This window comes from Pollicipes pollicipes, unplaced genomic scaffold, assembly GCF_011947565.3.
Source record: "Pollicipes pollicipes isolate AB1234 unplaced genomic scaffold, Ppol_2.1 Scaffold_3087;HRSCAF=3621_pilon_pilon_pilon, whole genome shotgun sequence".
Lineage (NCBI taxonomy): Eukaryota > Metazoa > Arthropoda > Thecostraca > Pollicipedomorpha > Pollicipedidae > Pollicipes > Pollicipes pollicipes.
Window position 1 is genome coordinate 18,444,559 of NW_023596225.1, and position 19,717 is coordinate 18,464,275.

General features: G+C 56.8%; 1 protein-coding gene across 1 annotated transcript in view; it reads left to right on the plus strand.

Annotated features, from left to right (window-relative positions):
• The first annotated feature begins 1,370 nt into the window (after window positions 1–1,370).
• LOC119089470 (putative nuclear hormone receptor HR3) overlaps window positions 1,371–19,717 on the plus strand; it is a 75,436-nt gene continuing 57,089 nt past the window's right edge. The window contains exon 1 of the mRNA XM_037212183.1: window positions 1,371–1,555. Within this exon, the coding sequence (XP_037068078.1) occupies window positions 1,537–1,555 (19 nt within the window). The 5' untranslated portion in view covers window positions 1,371–1,536. The remainder of the gene's footprint in view (window positions 1,556–19,717) is intronic.

Genomic DNA, 19,717 nt, shown 5'->3' on the forward strand with positions numbered 1-19,717 from the left:
AGTAGTCCTATTTTAAACTTCATGCAATGTTCGATCACCCCTGGACACCCCGACCCGTGTCCAGCTGGGCGTGGGCTTAAACACTCGTGTGTCATTTGGCTGAACGGAAAATGCACAGGGAAAAACGTTGCATATAAGTTCTGCTGTAACATCGACCCAGGGATATTTTATGTAGGAGAGCGGAACGTAGCGTCGGTGACCGGTTTAATGAACACCATAGAGGTGCACGTTTACGGAGAGTGTGCACACCACTAGACGAACACACGGAAGCCTGATACGTTCGACAATAAATGCTAGTGCTGAAAAAGCACCTTGCAGATTTCAGCAACTGCGAAAGACACCACTGATCGCTGGGACAGCAGAATCATTAGACATTCACAATCTTCGTCCGAGGCTGAGCACACAAACGTAGCTTGGGGCTTGGTCGGATCAACGTTGTTTTTGTTACATTCAGTTCGAAAAAGTTCTCTGGTTGTTGTGGTGAACAGTGATGCCCACTGATAAGCTTCTTTCCATCTATGTTCAGTGTGTGTCAAGGAAACAATCTAGCTTTGTCGCCTCTGCTTCGAGCAATCCTTAGCTTAACATCACCCATTGGGTGTCGGAACGTGAGAGCCTAAATGACAAGAATGCTCGTGATGTCCGTGCTGTGCTAATACCTGTAACAAGCAAAACAGGCAGAATGGGTGATTTTGCTGATGATGCCTGTTGCCAATTACTCCAACCTCGAAGCACGATTATCACAAGCTCATGTATTGAATGGCATTGTGAATGTTTTTCTCAGCCAAAGTGCTGGGAACCGAGAGCCCCATCGTTCTATTGTATGTATTTCCAGAATAACTCAGGTTTAATGAGGAAACGTTATACGTTCCGTTTAAGAAGGAACTGCGTAAGTGGGTTTAGAGAACCACTCGTGTCTGAAAATCATGGCGTCCCTATGGCGTTGCAAGGAAAGAAAAGTGGCAACAGTCACGTTTAATCACCCTCACGGCTTCTAATGAGACTTACAACGACCGCTGGTCCCACATAAGCAGCGGGTTTAACCTACCCGACAAACAAATATTCAGCTTCCGTTACCTTTCCCCCCACTTGTCACAGAATTCCCCTGAGGCCCTTACGAGGCTGTTTAACGAATAGGGCCACCCGTGCGGCGCCTGGTCACATTCGCACAGACGGGCAAATATCTGATGTATCATATGAAATTCTGAAAGGACACCTAGCGAGTAAACAAGCTACTACAGTACACCTACCAATCCCTAGATGGCAGGGCCGCCGCACCACTTGCAGCTATTTCTTGTTTGGACGCTAGATGGCGTTAGCGTGCAGAGATTGGCGCGATCGATGCTGGGCGGCCGCGGCTTCAGCCCATGTGAGAAGTGAGTACAGTTATGTGTAGTGGGGCCTCGGCTCGTCCCTGGCGTTGGGACCAGTGGCTCACTGGTGGTGGCGCGAACTGTGCGTGATGCGTGCCTGACACAAACTGTGGTGAAACTGGCGGCAACGGCGTGTTGAGCACCGGGGAGCATCTGCCGCGTGATGCCCAGCACGATCCGAGGTGAGCGACCCCGCGTCGGTTGACAGAGGTCGTTGAACCCGGGATCAGCTGTTCTCGCCGTGTTTTGATTGCGGCCGCGGATGAAGTGCTGTTGCATGCCCCAATGGTGGGAACTGTTGACGGACAGTGTGACAACGATGCGGACGCACTAAAACTGCGGCGTATTGAAAAAGTTCATTTTGGTTAGCCAGGACCTGATCAAGATTTTGTTCCCCTAACTTGTTTGCTGGCGCATTTTCGCGCCCTTTTCTGATAAACTATGAGAATAATGTACAACTACGCTGTAGTGGTGCTTGTTTTCTGACGGCATTCAATGCCGTCTTCATGTGGGGGTCAAGTAGGTATTTGACGACCCATCCTTATTCCGCCTTATGTGCTGCATATTGCGCTTACAAGCATCATGCTCTTTTGTGAGTGCAGAGACTGCAAAAGTCCCCCGGGATTACCGCTATAGACCAGTTTGAAATGTCCCGCTCCAGAGGAAACGCCTGGACGTTCACGTTAATGCTTAAACCACCGGCCTGGGGAAAGGGGGACGAACAGTTTTTTGTCCCATTACAATATTGTTCATTGGCAAGTGGATACCACCATGCACAGGAGGAAGCTGTGGTCTGCTCGCAGCGGAAGGCCTGTCGGTAGGAACCTCTCCCGATTCCAAGAAATGTGTACGTATGCCGGCAATGAAAATATTTCCAAGCATGCGTTCCTATCGTATAAGGGCTACACACCCATTATATAGTAAATGTCTGCCATGCATCGTCTGGCGATCATGCCATATTGTCAGGTAAGTTACAGGGACCATGGTAAACCCCGCAACAGCCATTCCAATGCCTATGTTGTGAATGTTTCTTGCTATTCAGCAGGTAGTGCTTCATGGACGGCTTGCTAATTTTTATTTTCATGAATTTCAAGGCGTGAAGTAATGCTGTTGTGACGTTGGAATGAGAGTTCTCACTAGGGGCGGCGCAGCAAAGGGTACACAGCGGGCATTCCCCCCCCCCCCCCCTCCCCCGTCTGCCAACAGGCAGGATGGGAAAGGAAGAGAGTATGTCTCCCCTCAAAGAATAAGAATGAGAGGCCCCTTTTGCTCAAGCAAAGGCGCACGTAGATTACCGAGATTCTGATCGAGGAGGCCCTCATAGCTAAGCTAGATGGTGCGAAATCAGTCTCAGAAGACCCTTTTCTGCATGGAGAGGACCGTTCTTTGTAGGTCATGAGACCGCCTTTATAAATTAGGTAGCCCATTCTCTAGATCAGGAGGCCCTATTTCGTGTTGAGAAGGCCCTTTACTGGCTCGGGAGGTAACCGCTGAGTTATAAGGCCGCATGCTGCGGCATGATGATGAACTAAGAAGCCCCGTTATTGGCTAAGATGCCCCGTTTCGAACTTGGGGGCGCCCGTTATGAACTAAGAGGCTCCGTATTGAGCCGGGGGCCCCACTATGAAATAGGAGGCCCCCGTTCTGTACTAGGAGGTCCCCACCATCAACAAGGAGTCTCCCTGATGCATTAGGAGGTCGCATAGTGAACCAGATGGCTCCCGTTATGAACTGGGAGTCCCCGTTATCAACTAGGAGGCACTTTTTAGCTTCTAGCTTTATGAGGCCCCGTTTTGAATTAGCAGGCCCTGATTATGAACTAGGTCGTCCCCGCCATGAAATATGAGGACTCTTTACGAACTAAGAATTCCCCGCTTTGAGCTGGGAGGCCTGCTAGGCGGCCCCATTCTGAACTAGGAGGCCCGTCAAGGGGTAGGAGGCCCCCCGTTGTAAACAAGGAGACCCCCGTTATAGACCAGGAGGCCCTCGTCATGAACTTGGAGGCCCTCGTCATGAACTTGCAGGCCCCCGTCATGAACTAAAAACCCCCTTAGTGAGGTAGGAGACCCGTGTTATGAGTTAGGAAGCCCCGTTATGAATTCGGAGGTCCCCGTTATGAAGTGAGCAGCCCTGTTATTAAGGAGGGGACCCGAGTATGAACCAGGATAACCCTGTTATGAACTGGGAGACCTTTGCTCTAGATTAGGAGGCGTCCTTTATATTATATATATATATATATATATATATATATATATATATATTACGCAAATATATATGTATATCTGTATATCAAGCAACACAGTTTATATATATATATATATATATATATATATATATATATATATATATATATACATATCAAGAAACAAACAAAACACAAACACAATATTGTCTGAAACAAGAGCCCCTTTCCTGCAATAGCAGGCCCATAGTAAAACCAAACCGTCTGGTGTGCATTAATGAACCAACAACAATGTGAATACCGCGTGTAAAGATGATCCGTTTCTCCTAACTGGAACAATGCTATTTCCGGCTGAACCAATGCTGCTTTGAACAAATTTTAGCACCTCAAGCGAGCTGGGTCGCCTAGTGGGGGGGGGGGGGGGGAGGGGAGGGGAGGAGAGGGAGATACAACATTGGGAGCAAAAGGCACAAGACCATAGGAAATGCCTTGTCTTATGAATGGTACATGATGCATGATAGATGCGAACATAGCGTGGAAACTACAGATCGAATCAACAACGGGGCAATTGTGTCGTTTTGATGGTAAAATGCTATCCTTTGAATCTGCTTTGTACAGACAACATTTTGTTCAAAATGTGTGTTGGCTACTAGCTGATTCCTGAAGAGCATGCAAGCGCCAGTTTTGCACAAAGCGTGGAAGTTCATGCATGATATTTACTTTTCCCGTAATTTCTTCCTCCTAAAACTCTTGCTACCAAAATCGGCGAAGTTAACCCTCGCCTCGAAAGGGGGGGGGGGGGGGGCGTCGGAGCAATTCCCGTGATGTTTTTGGGGATACCTCTCCAGCAGCAATCGCCCCCAAATTTTCAGTGAGCACTTATGGTATCTATTGCGCGTGTTCCGACACCAAAAACACATTCCTGGCTTTTGTGGCTTAGAGCCATGGCGGTTTTTTTGGAACATACCAAAATGACTATACCTTAAAGGGATTTACGCTATTTTCACTAAGAAATGTTGATATGTTGAGCTCAGAGGCATTTCCACGGCGATTGTCATGGCGTGACCAGAAGTCATGCACATCGCAGGATGTTATCGTCCCACTTCATTTTTCATTTTATCACTCGGCATGCACTTCCTGCCTTGTGCTTCTTGCCACATGTGCTCATGAACTACGAAAAGCAGGGCTTTTTCCAGGATTTACCCTCAGCCATGAGCGGCCATGCATACAAGTTCAGATATTCCAGTTCTAGCTGCCGTCTCGGAAGGGGCACAGCGATATTCCCCAAATGGGAAGGGGCTCCTTATTTAAGGCCATTTTTCATGCACCACAGAAGGGATGAAGTTGAACGTGAGAGTCACAGCCCCTCCACCCGTCCGTTCATACGTCTTTGAGTTTTACAATCATTTGGTGGTCGCTGCGAACTACTTGTGGCTTCACCAGAAATGAAGATTTGCGAATCATCCAGAAGCAATGGCGTCAGAGCTAAACACCCTGACCAAGCAGTTGAGCCTGGTCAGTTCGACAGCCAGCACGTACTTGCGCAAGCTTTCGCGTGCGATGGGTCGTTATTCACGTCAAGCTAACGTGTCGTCAAGATGTTTGAAGTCGCTAGCGCGATGGACTCTGGATGTTGGTCAACGGCAGGCGCCGGACGAACATGGGACGATCCGAGGCTGGTCTAGTGGTCCCGGACGGATCCCGCCTTGGGCAAATCAAGAAGTGCCAGAACATCCACGGGGATCGGGACGACCACACAAAATACCACAACAATACCATACAAACGTCGCCAATTGTGAGCTGTTTTCTTGTTCATGGTTAAAATTGAATCCTAGGGAGTATACCTACAGGTCGAACAGACGCAGGGCAACGGAGACGTTGGCGACTTCACGCTTTTCATTGAAGTGACTTGGCCAAAACGCTGTGACTTGGCTGCTGAGCGTGGTTCGAGTCATAACAACATACCACCGAGCTCGAGTCAAATTACTGTCATCTTAGTCCTGATTCAGAGCCCAACGGTGGCACATGGCACGAGTACAAGCCCGCGGCATACTCCAGTCGTCCTCACCCACGTAAGTCCGAGGCTGAACCCGAATCTGTGAAGAGTGAGCCTGAGCACAGTGCCTGTGTCTGTGCCTAATTGTATCCTAAGACATTAAGTCCTAGTTGAGCAGTTCCTTCTAGGATCACACAGGAAAGCTCGCCACGACTTCGTATGTGTTTGACTGAACTCGATGGTATGATGAACCCAATCCCTTTAAGCTAACCTTTCCGTTCGTAGCGTCTTGCCAGGCCGGAACCTGGAACACTTTTCTAGCTGCACACAATTATCTTCGCATGGCCGTGTAGGGTGCGAGCAGGGCCATCTAACGAGTGCAAACACACAGGTGCGAGCATAGCCTCCATCAAGCCTTGACACCATCCGACCCAACGTAAACCAGCAGGTCTGGTAGAACATACCAATATGCTTTTTAACCGAATCTTTCGTCTCTTTCGCGACGTGCGGTCGATTGCCTAAATAATTTGGTGCGCCGTCTCTTGAAGTAGGCGCGCCGTCTCTTGAATGAGGTGCGCCGTCCCTTGAATTGAGCCTGTAAGAAGTTGCGAGGTACTCGCCACGCCCATTTGAAACGTTCGTTTCTACCAGTAGATATATTTCTGGGTTGTGATAATTCTGCAGAGCTTCGGTCTTCTGCACGGTTGCTAACGGAGGCGCGTACCACATAGTGATGCTTTGGCCATGACAGCGTTGTAACAGTATTACGGCCGAAGAAACGGTGAACAGGTGGCAGTGTTTTAGGTACATGGGTTTTGCTGGGGCTCAAAGTTAGTTGTTGGGAGCACAAATGTTGGGCAAGCTCGTGCTAGGATATCGGATTCGAAAACTTTGGATAAGGCCCAATTTTTACCTTTGGAGCTTGAATTATGTACATGTGTTGAATTTGAATTCAATTTTGGTCCGCCTCTGAGGTTCCGGAACCTTCCCATCGCAGCCTGCTTCACATCTGCCGGGCCTTGGGCCCAAGTTTGTAATGCAATGCTTCAGTGGTACTTACGTGTAGAATAAACCGGCCCACCTGACAATGCGTCCAAGGAGACCGTGGATTTGGCCCGGTTTCAAGAGCAGCCATACTGAAATCCATGCGCGCTATATTTGGGCTGCATGGATCTGAGTCCGGAGCTGCCATATTTGAGCTGCATGGATCTGAGTCCGGAGCCGCCATCTTTGAAGACAGCTCTGTGTGTTTCTCGCGCGCCCGCCGCCATCTGAATTATGACGCCGCAAAGATCAAACACCTGACAAACTTAAACAAATCTATAACAACGGAAATACTGCCACTTTTGCGCTTTCTTGTTTATGGCCTAATGCTCTGCCGTCACGCTGGTACGTGATAGTGGCGCCAACCCTCCGAATTACATGCAGTCCATGTCCAAGCCAAAAACTCGTATGCATGCGGCAATGTTGGGAATGAATTACGGCCAAGCATCAAGACGCGGTTGACACCGCATCCATCCGAGGATTAATCCACCCATTGCGGTTTTTGCGCTCAAATCGGCCCATTACGTATTCCATGCGAAAGACGGGAATTAAAACTTCGCTGATAACGGCCAAGCCTCGACCATTTCTCTCAATTTAGTGCGTGCTGAGCCATCGCGGAGTTGCGGTCTGCACAGTCAACTTCTGGAGGAAGGTCGTGTTCAGCAAGAACGAAGACGTGGAAGTGGGAGAAGAGCGAGACTTAGCACCAAAATTCTCCGACTCGTCTAGGGGCGTGAAGCCAGCTGATGTCGCTTGAGTGGACATTGCCAACATTAACAACGTTGGTGCTGAACCCTCTGGGTGAGAGACCGGGGAGAAGTTATTGGTCGAAGCAACTGACCAAGCCGCAGCCACCGAAGGCCCGGCGGACGGCAGCTTGGACGAAGAGGAACCAGAACCGACGCCTCGGCAACCGAGATGAGGTGGTGATCTGGTGACCCCGCCATTGGTCTCAAAAGGAAGGATTTTGACAATCTGGAACGTTTCGACGGGTCTGCGTGTGATGTGTACGAATTTATCTGCAGCTTGCCCAGTAAAAACCGGAGTCGAGCAGCCAGGGTGGATTTTGATAGTTTGGTGTCAAAATTACGGCATTTGTATGGTGCGCCTGTCGGTTATTGCACTTAACATGGGCCATGTTGCAGTCGGCTCAACTCAATATGGCTCCAATGTGGGTGGATTAAGCGGCGCCATCTGCTCTGAAATGAATCTGAAGTAAACGCCGCAGATCTCCATGCATGAAAACACATAGGTTGCTTGGCAGACTCGATGATTCTGAAGCCTTTTTATGGGGTTTGGGAAAGTACACCGCATTGTTGTGGCACACTGTAAAAATGCGAATGTCTGCAAATCAGGTCCCAAAATGTACACTTCAGCAGAGCGCTTCTGGTTGAGTGTGACATCCCTGTACTTATTGGGTATTGTTTTGAGGTTGTATTTATGTTTGTGGGGAGTGACGCAATAGTGTAGATTATCATCACTGCCTTGCAGAATGTCACGAAGGGGCTCCATCCGTGATAATATACGGAGTGCCTCCCTCTGTATTTTTGCCACGCTTTATTGCAAACTGATCAGTTAACAGCAGGCGCGGGACTTGGAGCACGTTTTGCATTGCTCAGGCGGAAATGTGCATGTTGAACGAAATCCTACATCAGCTCCTGGAAGGCAGTTTGGTGTGATGTAATGATACGCCGAAAAAGGAAGCGCAAAAAGCCGGCAACAGACTCAAGTTTCGTCAGAGGCAACGAAGCCTGCAGCGTGCTACTGCACAGCGCAATAACTCTCCTGCGCCAGTTGTCCGAGCCGCGCAATATTACTACTCTCTACATCGGTCTCCTAAGATCACTGAGCCGCATGGCCATGTGCGTCCTAAACGTTTGGCTCGTTAGGCATACATGTCAAACGCGTGGCTCTGCTGCAAGCCATGCGGAAGACAGCCTGCACTGCCGCACGAGCTGGTCCGCATAACAACTCATCTCGCATCGGGCACCCCCCATGCGCCTGCAGTCTGCAGCTCTGTGAAAAGCTGCTCGATTATCATTCGGCTGTCGTCCGGGGCGTCCCGTGGCCCGCCGCCGCCCGCCGCCTGCAGACGGACGCGTGCCTCCGCTGCAGCGTGCAGCCCGAGACAGGTGTGCGGTGCCGCGGCCCCGTCCGCGGCCCCGTCCGGCTGACCCGTGTCACCCCGCGCGCTCTCTCTCTCCGAACTCCGGCCCTCTGCCAGCGGCCGGGCGCGCAGCGGTGTCCCGCAGAGCTGCTGCTGAGGCGGGCGTCGGCGCCGACTTTATGGTGCGCTGAGCGCCGTGGGGACGACATCTGCCGCTTGCCGAGCTCCGTGCCATCCGCTCCGGCGCCGCTTGTCGACGACCGGTTGAACGATTGGGACGAACACGCTTTGTCGTCCGTCTGCTGTGTGCTATATGTGGTAAATTTCAAATTTTTCTTGAAAAACGCTCTGAAGAAAAGCCGTGGTTTGAGGTTTAACAACTGGGAGATTTAACTGCATTTAAGTCAAGTACAACGCAAGCCACCGAGCGTGTCATGAGCGGTACTCAAATTGCAGAGGATACAAGCGTGTCCCGCTATTTGAACAATGCATACGGCTCCCGCGCTATCTTACGAGTTACTTGGCTCGACTCGCACGTTTGGAGCCCCCCAGCAATATATCCTTTCCTTCACGTATAGTATGGTCCGTACACACCGGCGAAATCGCCGTGACATAACATGGTGAGGGGAGAGAGGTTCGGACGCATGGAATATTTGCAGACTGACACGCCTTGCTGAAAGAGCGGCCTGAAGCGGGGCAGAGCTAAGTTTTGGCCCATTGCCAAGAGTGCGTCACCCCCTCTGGCGGGACAACGCTGTCGGCTGTGCTCCCGCCGCCACCTGACCTTTGAGGCCGGCTGCGGACGCCTCGGGCGTTGGCGACGCCCACGTCATCCCCACCGGTGACGTCACCGCCAAAACGCGTCCAATCTGACGTCACCGCAACATCTGCTGCGTGGCTGGGCCGTCCGCCGGCGGCCAAACGAGGCGAACGTCCCCCGCTCTGCCTGCGTCGCGCAGCCGCTGCCGCAGTCATCAGGGGACGCTTCCAGCGCCGGACGCCCTCCGCTCCGGCGCTGCGCCCGGCGGCGGCGGCGGCGCGGCGCGCATCCTAGGCGGCACAAAACCTGGCGCCGGGGACAGAGCCCGACGCTGATGCGCGTCCGGCAGTGTCATCGGCTGTCGCCGTGGTGCGACGGCGCGGCCGGCGTGTCGGCCGTCGGGCCGTCCGACAAGTAACGGGTCACTGGCCTGCAGCGGCAGCAGCCGGGCCGGGCCGGGCCGAACTCCGGCCGACCGGCCCGGCTCGGGTCGGTCGGCGGCCCTGCCGGCTGCCAGCAGCGCCGCACGGTCCGCCAGGAGCCGCGCTGCCGTCCTACGCCGACCTGCCGTCCGCAGGTCCGCGCGTTAGCCTATGCGAGAGTGGGACGTTGCCTGTTACGGTAGAGTGCGTCTGTATGCGCGTGGAAGTAGTCTCTGTTGTGAAGCAGCGCCTGCACTGGCCGGGGAAACGGCCTCCGCCAGCAGAGCATCGGCCAATGCCTTCTCTGTGCTGGTGTCAGGGCAGCTTCCTGCGCGGAACCGTCAAGCCATCGGTTTGGGTGATTCCTCTACCTTTGACGCATCGCCGGCACCGACCAAGCAGGCCATTCCCGCTGGTGCTGCAGGCAATGTCCTCCCATGCAACACAACTTATCTCTGCGGTGGGAACTCCTCGGAGAAATCCGCTCACATTTGTCGTCGGGCGGCTCCCTTCGGAGCCGCCGCGTGTGCCGCCGGCTCCTCTCCGGAGTCCCGCGCCGGCTCCTCTCCACTGTTGACCTCTGCCGGTCGGTGTTTGCGCGGCACACGCGGCGCGTCCCACGGGCAGTGCCCGAGGGCGGCTCCCCGGTCCCGGCGGGGCAGTGACCGGCCGGGCCGGGCGGCGTCGCCGGGCCCGGTTTCCGGCCGTTTTTGTCGGCCGGTTCGTGCGCGTGCGCGGCGGCCGCTCCCAGCGCCGCGCGCCGCTCGCTCTGCCCCTCTGCCGTGTGCCGCTGCCTCTGTGACCCAGAGACGTGCGCACCGTTAGCTTGCCCAGCTGGCGCGGCCCCTGCCGGCTGCCGGCGCGCGGAGCTGCGGCCGGCCAGCGCCGGCCAGCGTCGGGCAGTGGCGGGCGCGTCGGACCGTCATGGTACGACACCGCGGCCACAGAAGAGCTGATGGTCGCTGACTGCTTTGAGAGGGTGGGGTGCGTGTCTTCTAAGGCGCCTGAATGAGTACTCCCTGCTGGTGCCATCTTGTCCTCTCTCGTCCATTGCTTTTTCCTTTTCTCTTTTGCTCAATCTCCCTCACCTCGTTCTCATCACTCCTATGGCATATCTGTCTACACTGCCCATTCTCCCTCCCCCTGTTTCTTACTCCCCTTCCTCCTCTGACCCCCTTCTCTTCCAGCTCTCTTTACTGTCTCTGTATTAGCTCCCTGATAGATGGAACGGAAGTCTATGAGCTTTGCGTACGCACCGAGCTTTGCCACCGGGCCACGTGATCAGTTGATATGGGTGGCGGGGAAGACCTCTGCGCATTGGTGCCATCGAGTGGAATCCTTGTGACCAATTAACAGAGACTCTTATCGGCACAGCTTACCCCGTCAATTGAATCAAAATCGTAAAATAATTGGCGCTGTCGAAAACCAGTGCTGGACATTATGTCATTTTTTAAAACTCGGCATGATCCGATGGCAGAATGTACCCATGCCACCGTATCCACGACCCAACAGTGCTCCGTGACCCAAGCTATATCCAGCGACCAGACGCATGCTGCTGTTGGGCTGTTCGTTTCTGAATGTCGGGAAGGTGTGCTAATTTCGGCCCTCTGTTATCCCTGTAGGTCGCCGCGGCTTACAGGCTTAGCCGGATGAGGCATAAACCTGAAAGTCGCTGGCCCGTGCCGATTGCCTGCGTCGGGTCAGGGCATCCTAATACAGAGTGTTAGCGTTACCTGGCTGGAGGGAGCAGACACAGGCCGTACTTTAGCCCGGTGTGGGGCCCGCCGCCTGGTATCAGATCGTGGAGATTATGGTGATCACGGTGATCGGGCCATCCCATGATCACGGAGATCATGACCCCGGCCTGAGTTCGCCTCGGTGCCTCGCCGCTGCCTGGCTCGTCCATTCCCGCTCGCGTCATGCCCGCCCATCCCTGGTCCTCGTCCATCCCGGCCGGCGTTGCTCGGAGAAGGCCGTTTTTTACCTCCAGCCGCCGGTGTCGACGACCCTTCGTCGTCGCCGCGCTGTCGTCGCTGGCGACGGATGGTGCCGCCACGGCCCAGCTGGCGTTCAGAGGGATGGGGGAGGAAGGGTGGGGTCACAGCCCCCTGGCTGCCTGGGCCAAATCGGCCATCATCTGGGGGCTCGCGGTGGCCGGGCGCCTGAAAGCAGCGCGACTTTTCTCGATAGCGTTTTTTTTGGCTATCCGTTTCATGACGGTGTTTACGCGGGTTGTTTGCATTTGACGGCATGCTGCATGGAAGAGGCTCCAGGAAAACAATGCTAATGACTGCGGAAGCGAGCCCGGGTAACATTCCCGGCGTTGTTTCTGCGTTAATGATGCAAAGTTCATACAATCCCAGGTGTTCATCAGGCCTTTGTTCGGCTGTGCTCGCTTCCAGGGGAGCAAGCACGTCCACTCCTCTTGGGGTCCGTCGAGGTCATGTCAGCACCTCTACCCGTCTGAGTGGGCATGTGCCGGCGCGCCCGCCGCTCCTCCCACACTCTGCCCACCCTCGGCCTCTACCCGTCGGAAGTGACCCGCCGACCCGGCTCCAGGGGACGCCGACCCGCCGTGACGCGCTGTGACGGACGGCGCCGCCGGTCCGGGACCCCTGGAGCGGCCCCGCGGCGCGCTGGTCACGGCTTCCCAGAACGCCGGCTGACATGATGGGCGCATGAGCCGGTGCCTGGGTTACCGAACCCCCGCCAGGCTGCTGCTGGCGTCTGGTGACAGCCTTACGCCTATTGCTGGCTGGCTGCTGGTTCCCGATTTTCTGAGCGAGGCCACAAAGCAATACGCCCGTGTGCTCAGGAATCTCTAAGCCGCTTCTTCGGACATGCTGGTTGTATCCGTTTAGGCTAAATGGCTCACGCGATTTGCAGTGTTTTAATATGGTGCACGGGAGCTTTTGGCGCGGCTTACGCGCCAGGTGTTGGAAGTATGCTTGAGTTGCTTTTTACACAATGCACCCGCACCAAAAATACTCTCGGCTACCTGCTCAGCATGAATATACAAATTGCCTTCTTATCAGTCCAGTTAACTACCAACATTTTCTCAGCCCTGAAAAGATTGATCGTCATAGTTTTGGATACGAACTACGAATCAATGATCCTCTATTTGCCCGGTAAAGCAAACACCCTTAGCATGCCATTCATGAAGATAAAATGTCCCGGCAAGATGTTCGGCGGCTCCATCCCTCCTGACCATTCCGCCATGTTGCCATCCGCCGTCATGCTGTTATCGCCGGCCGTTACGGGGCAGTTCTGTAATGCTGTCCCGGCCTGAGGAAGGTCGCAGTAGTCTCTGAAGCGTAGCAGCTGGTGGCTTATGTAGCAGTCCCGGATGCGCCCCGCCGAAGCGGGGCGAAGATTTGGTCCTATCCGTCCCGACAGCGGCGACGGTCGGGCCCGACCCATCCCACTAGCGGCGACGGTCGGGGCCCGACCCATCCCACTAGCGGCCACGGTCTGGCCCGACCCATCCCACTAGCGGCGACGGTCCGGCCCGACCCATCCCACTAGCGGCGACGGTCGGGCCCGACCTGTCCCGACGGCGGCGACAGTCGGGCCCGACCTGTCCCGACACTGGCGCCAGTCAGGCCCGACCCGTCTCGACAGCGGCGACGGTCGGGCCCGTCCCGTCCCACCAGCTGCGACAGTCAGACCCTACCTCGGGTCCGACCCGTCCCGACAGCGGCGACAGTCGGGCCCGACCCGTCCCGACGGCGGCGACAGTCGGGCCCAACCCGTCCCACCAGCTGCGACAGTCGGGCCCGACCCCGGGTCTGACCCGTCTCGACAGCGGCGACGGTCGGACCCGACTCGTCCCGACAGCGGCGGCAGTCGGGCCCGACCCGCCCCGACAGCGGCGACGGTCGGACCCACCCGTCCCACCAGCTGCGACTGTCGGCCCGACCCCGTGTCCGACCCAATCCCACAGCGGCAACCGTCGGGCCCGACCCATTCCGAGAAGCGACGACGGCCGGGCCCAAACCGTCCCGACAGCGGGCGACAGTCCGGCCCGAGCCGTCCCATCAGCGGACGAAGAGATGACAGGCCCCATCATCGACACGCGGAGGCAGTTCGTGCGCGCTGAACGCCTCGGCCGGAGCGTAATTTGGAGCCGCTCGTGGTTTGTAGCGCGCGATGTCCGCGCTGCCTCCAGTTGTGCTGTGCACACGCCGACTGGTGTGGTGTTCACTCGGAGCAAGCGTTGTCACGGTCTGAGGCCGGATGGTCTCAGCGCCGTTGTCAGGATTGACCATACACATGGGACGACTTGGCGTGCTGGGTTGCTGGACAGACGTGGCGGAGTCCGCGGGTGGCGCCGCGGCGAGTCCGATTGTTCCGGGAAATCCCATCCCGATCGCCGGAGCCGACGCCGGCTCTCCGACTCGCCGGTCGACTGGCCTGGTCACGTGACCCCACCAACAAACAACTATTAACTGTTTCGTGGCAGACGCTGACGGAATGCATTATGCATTTGTGTGAGCTGTGGTTCTCGAAGCACGGCATCTTCGCGATGTGTCAAACTTTGACTCGACTGGCCGTGTGACTGCGGGCGCTGCGCGACATTTAGTCAGCGTGTCGCGCCGCGTACGTCACCGGCGCGCTGACACGCATGATTTGACATTTATACCCCGCGGCGAACACATGGGCGACCGCCTCGAAACCGTTGACCCATGTGCCGCCTAGTGTGCCACATGCATGGGGTATCAATGCGGAAGTACTGCATTCGATTGGCCAAAGTTGACGCTGCTGCATGGTCAATAGATTCAGTACGTACGGCTGGCTCAGATGGGCGGCGATCGGTTGCAAACTTGTCCCGTTCAGGCTTGAGGCAGTGGAGGCTCGCGCTTGTGCCGTTTTAGGTCAATGCTTGATGTTGAAAGGCGAATTTGCGTGGTGATTGCCTCGATTAGCACCCGTAAGCTCCCCGGCCCGAGCTTCGATTAGCGCCCGTAATCAATCCTCACCGACAAAGGTTTCGTTCGACCCGCTCCCTCGCTGCCCAGCTGTGCACGTATCTCGTTTAGTCAAGCTTTAGATTTGATGCGTGGTTGATGTAGATAAGCGACAATCGAGACATATGTCCGGGGAGCGAGCGAATCTTTTAAAACACGACGTGCAATCAGCGCTGGAGCCAAACAGAAGACAGAGAGTTGGGTTATTTGGTCTCCACCCACGCCAGTCTCAGCCCCGTCCCACACCGTCCCTTCCTCGGGACCAGTCCCCTCGCCCCAGGAGTCCCCACCACCCAGCTGCCCACCTCGCCCCGCATGTCCCCTCCGACCTGGTCTTGCATGGCGCGGCGCGTCTCTTTCGTCGCGGTCGGCGCGCGCGGCGCTCGTGGCGCGGCGCGGACGGAAGCGTCGCGTCACGTCACGTGACCCAGCGCGGCGGCGGCGGCGCCGACCGCGGCGCGCCGAATATAGGTCAGGATCACAGTGCGGCTCGGCCGGCCGGCCGTAAACGCGGCCAGGCGCGACGGCCGCACGTAACAGCCGCCGCCGCCCGCCGGCATGTTGCCGGGCGGTCCGGGCCGGCCCCGGACGGCCGGCGGCCGCGAACGCGCGCGACGCGGCGATGGAGACTGCGCCTTATCAGGCAGGAGGCGCGTGCTCGCTGATGATGCTTGTGATGTTCGCCCACGTAAGCAGTCGGGACCGATCCCAAAGGTTGTGTTATGTCTCAGTAACAAAGGCTGAGGAAACTCATTCATCGTAGTTTGCCCGAGGATTCCGGACACAGGTACATAACAGGAAACCCCACTCCAGCCCTAGTGCCATCCTCTGTGCATACTGTGCGGACGCCCAAAGGACCCTATTCATCAGTCTGGCGCAGATGCTCAAGCAGCGCGTCAGTTAGGGCCCGCGTGCTGTCCATGCACGTGGTGGTGGCCGCGTCTGTAGAGCCCGTTCGCTGTCGGTGCATGTGGTGGTGGCCGCGCCAGTTGGCCCGTTGTCCGCGCACGCGGTGGTGGCCGCGTCAGTAGAGCCCGTTCGTTGTCCGCGCACGCGGCGGTGGCCGCGTCAGTAGAGCCCGTTCGTTGTCCGCGCACGCGGTGGTGGCCGCGTCAGTAGAGCCCGTTCGTTGTCCGCGCACGCGGTGGTGGCCGCGTCAGTAGAGCCCGTTCGTTGTCCGCGCACGCGGCGGTGGCCACGCTAGTTAAGCTCGCTCGTTGTCCGTACACGCGGTGGTGGCCGCGCGTTACGAGCGTCAGCGTCCGCCGCCGACCGACCGCGGCACGCACCCCGGCCGGCGGCGCGGCGTTCCGACGACGTAGCGCACCGTAGCGACACATTTCCCAGCGGGCCGGCCGGCCGGCGGCGGCGTGCCTTCCTTCCGGGCGCGGACGGTCGCAGCGCGGCTAACGGGACGCGTCATTAATGCGGCAATTACGGACGGGCCGGGGCGGCGCGGAGCGGCGTGGGGTCGGGTGCCCGGGGCGGCGGTCGGCCACCGGGCCGTCCACCGGCCCGTCCACCGGGCCGCGCATTGGGCCGTGCATTGGGCCGGCCACCCGGCTGTCCACCGGGCCGTCCACCGGGCCGGCCACCTGGCCGTGCATTGGGCCGGCCACCGGGCCGTCCACCCGGCCCATCCACCGGCCCGTCCACCGACCCGTCCACCGGGCCGTCCACCCGGCCGTCCACCGGGCCATCCGCCGGGCCGTCCACCGGGCTGTGGACGGGGACGTGGACAGGACAGGGAATGGACGGTTCGCAGAGACTGTTGTTTGCTCAGTCGTGGGGCTGTCCGCCCGGCGGTCCGCTGGAGGATCAGGTGTACCGCCACCAATGTGTCGACTGGCCTGATCCCTCCACGCCTGTCGTCTCGATTGGGACATGGATTCACCCGGGGCAGCTGAAGCATCATCCGCCGAGTGATGCGTCCCGTCCCGTCCCGTCCCGTCCCGTCCCGTCCCGTCCCGTCCCGTCCCGTCCCGTCCCGTCCCGTCCCGTCCCGTCCCGTCCTGCCCGTCCAATCCCGTCCCATCCCGTCCCGTCCCATCCCGTGCCGTGCCGTGCCGTGCCGTGCCGTGCCGTGCCGTGCCGTGCCGTGCCGTGCCGTGCCGTGCCGTGCCGTGCCGTACCGTACCGTGCCGTGCCGTGCCGTGCCGTGCCGTGCCGTCCCGCAACAATGCGTTGCACGGGTGTCTCGTCGCATGATTCCATCCACCTAGCGCGCCTATTTGTTCTGCCCCTCCCCCCACCTCTCACCGGACCGCACCGGACCGTCCGTTGTTCTCCGGACCCTCTGGACCGGTCCGAATCACCGCCGCAGACCGTGACGGCCCAGGCGGCTCGAAAACAAGGCGGCGGCGGCGGCGGTGACGGGTGGCGGCCCATCCTTCCCATGTTCGCGGGCCGGGCGGGGAGAGGACCCGGGCCGGCAGGAAAATGCCGGGATCCAGCGGGAGCGGCAAACCAGCGGGAGCCGGCGGCTGGCCTGCTGGCGCCGTGAGAACGCGCCGGCCGAGGGAGCAGCGCCGCTCCCGTCGGCTCGTGCGGAGCGGACGGGACGGGGAGGACGGGGTGCCGGCTTGACGCAGAGGCAAGGCTCTGCGCTTCAGGGGCGTTGCTGCTGGCGTGGAAGGCGCACCGGCACACGTGGCTAAGGGAAGGGGTGGGTGGGTAGGGGACCATGGCTCTCCCCTTGAGCCGATAAATTTGTACTAAATATTGAATGATTTCTCAGGAGTTCTGTTCAAAGGTGCAAGTGTTCGGACGTAACTTGACATGTTCCCCCCAGACGAAAATTACTTGACGTGCCTAACAGGAGGTGGCAATTTTCTGGGCCGCGGACCACCAACCCTGTGAGGAAATCGTGGACTCACAGCCTGGTGCTCTCCGTGGTATGTTCGGCCTTAGATCCGCTGTTTGATGGTTTTGGTGTGTTATGTCCATATCCGTCATAACAGTGCAGTTTTCTTACTTCATCTCATCTTTGATGTAAGCAAGGAAGGTCTTAGGCTTCTCGTTTTCGGTTTTATGAGCTGGCAGCTGCTGTGATGAAAATAATTGAACTGCGTTAGGCCAAGAAGCATATGTGCCCATTGTACACCCATATTATTTGGCTCCTTGTGTATTTAAGGCGGATTTTTTTAACATAGGAACTCCCGACTCACACCTCAACCCAAAATGCACGTGTCGCTGCTGGACTTTTAAGAGTACTTGAATATTTATTTTTGAAAAGATGGCTGTGACCGGAGGTGGAGCTTTTACCTTTTTGGAAGTATTGCAAGATGTGAAGCCTCATCCACCGGAAAATCACAACAAATTAAAATAAGACCTGTGCGTTTTTCCTGCATGGGTCCTTGTGTTCCACCCCCCACTGAATTTCATGAGTCTCCGCCTTGACGTCGGCTCTAGAATGGATCCGCACACTCAACGAAACGCTAAGATTCCTGAATACCATCGGAGGCTGTCCTTTGGAAATAGCAGTTTTATGATGGCACCAAAAGTGCCGCGCTATACAAAGACATTTTCGCCTGGTGAGATCGGTTCAGATAGTGTAAATTAACTCACAACGATTTTGACCGATGCGTTTGTTCCTGAGGAACACGAACCTGAAGGCTCGGTTCGGCTTACGTAGACAGCTGCATTATCACCTGTCCATCAAAGGTTGTTGGTTGTACTTTTTGTTGGATAACGGAATCCCAGAATCATGCGAAGGCAAATTTGGATTGTGTGCTGTTATACTGCCTGATTTATGATTATTATATATTCATCGGCATCAAATGGTCTTAACCGAAAACCCGCAAAAAGGAAACAGCTGAAGTTGCAACATCTCGGCCGACTTCACAGCAAATTTGCCTTCAAAGTGTAATAATGAGCCGTCAGTTGCAACTGACCCGCTCAGCCATGATCGGTACAACAGGTCGGCTTGGCGGGCGCGATGTACCGGTGTCCCTCCTGCAGCAGGACAGCACCCGGAAGCGGAAGTCAGTAAAGGGTTCCCCGCTGCGCTCCCGGTCCGCTCCGGATGATCTACCCCAACGGGGCACGCTGCCGCCGCGGCCCCCTCCCTGCTACGACGCGCCGGAGATCCGGTTCGCCGCGAGGGGTGCCGCGCCGCGCGCATCTCGCCGCCCGTGTCACCCCGTCTCCCCCGTGTAGAGGGCGCGGCGCGCACGGCCCGCTGCCCCAGACCGGCCGGCCGGGCCCGACCCCGACCCGCTATGCCGGCCGTTACTCGCGCGCGCCGCACCACAGACACACTATCGCGCCGAGGCCGGCCGTTCACCCCGGCCGGCCGCTCGGCGTGTGTGCGTATGACGTCACCGACAGGCCGGGCCGTGTTGCGTGGAGTGCCCGCAGCGTGGCAGCACCGGACGACCGGCCAAGCCTTTCCGCGGCGGGCCGGCTGTGGCGGGTGCTGCATGTATGCGTTGGGTGCTGCGTCGCTAGATGGCGGTGTCTTGATGCGGTGGTCTTGCCAGGATGTCTTTGCGGGAGATGTTGAAACGCCCGTTTGGGTACATTATCCTTCCCGTATTATGGGGAAGGTTTTGGGTTGCAGCGACAAAGAAAACATAAGGTTCATGCATGAATACTGTGCCAGGGCCCGTACTTTGCGGTGAAAAGCTGAGTGGCCAGATTAGCCCTTTCCACGCATGCGCTATGTATTAGAGGCTTTTTTCTAGTGGCAAATCTGAAATGTTGAAAAAAGCAGAAGAACCTGGAGTGAAACCCGTAATTTTTTCAGGGACGTCAAGATGGAGGTAGCTTTTCACACCGGAGCATGGACGCAGCCAAGCGGATGAGGCACCCTTAGATCCGGATTTTTTCGTTTTTTACCTAGATGGCTTCCGACAGAACGCTAAA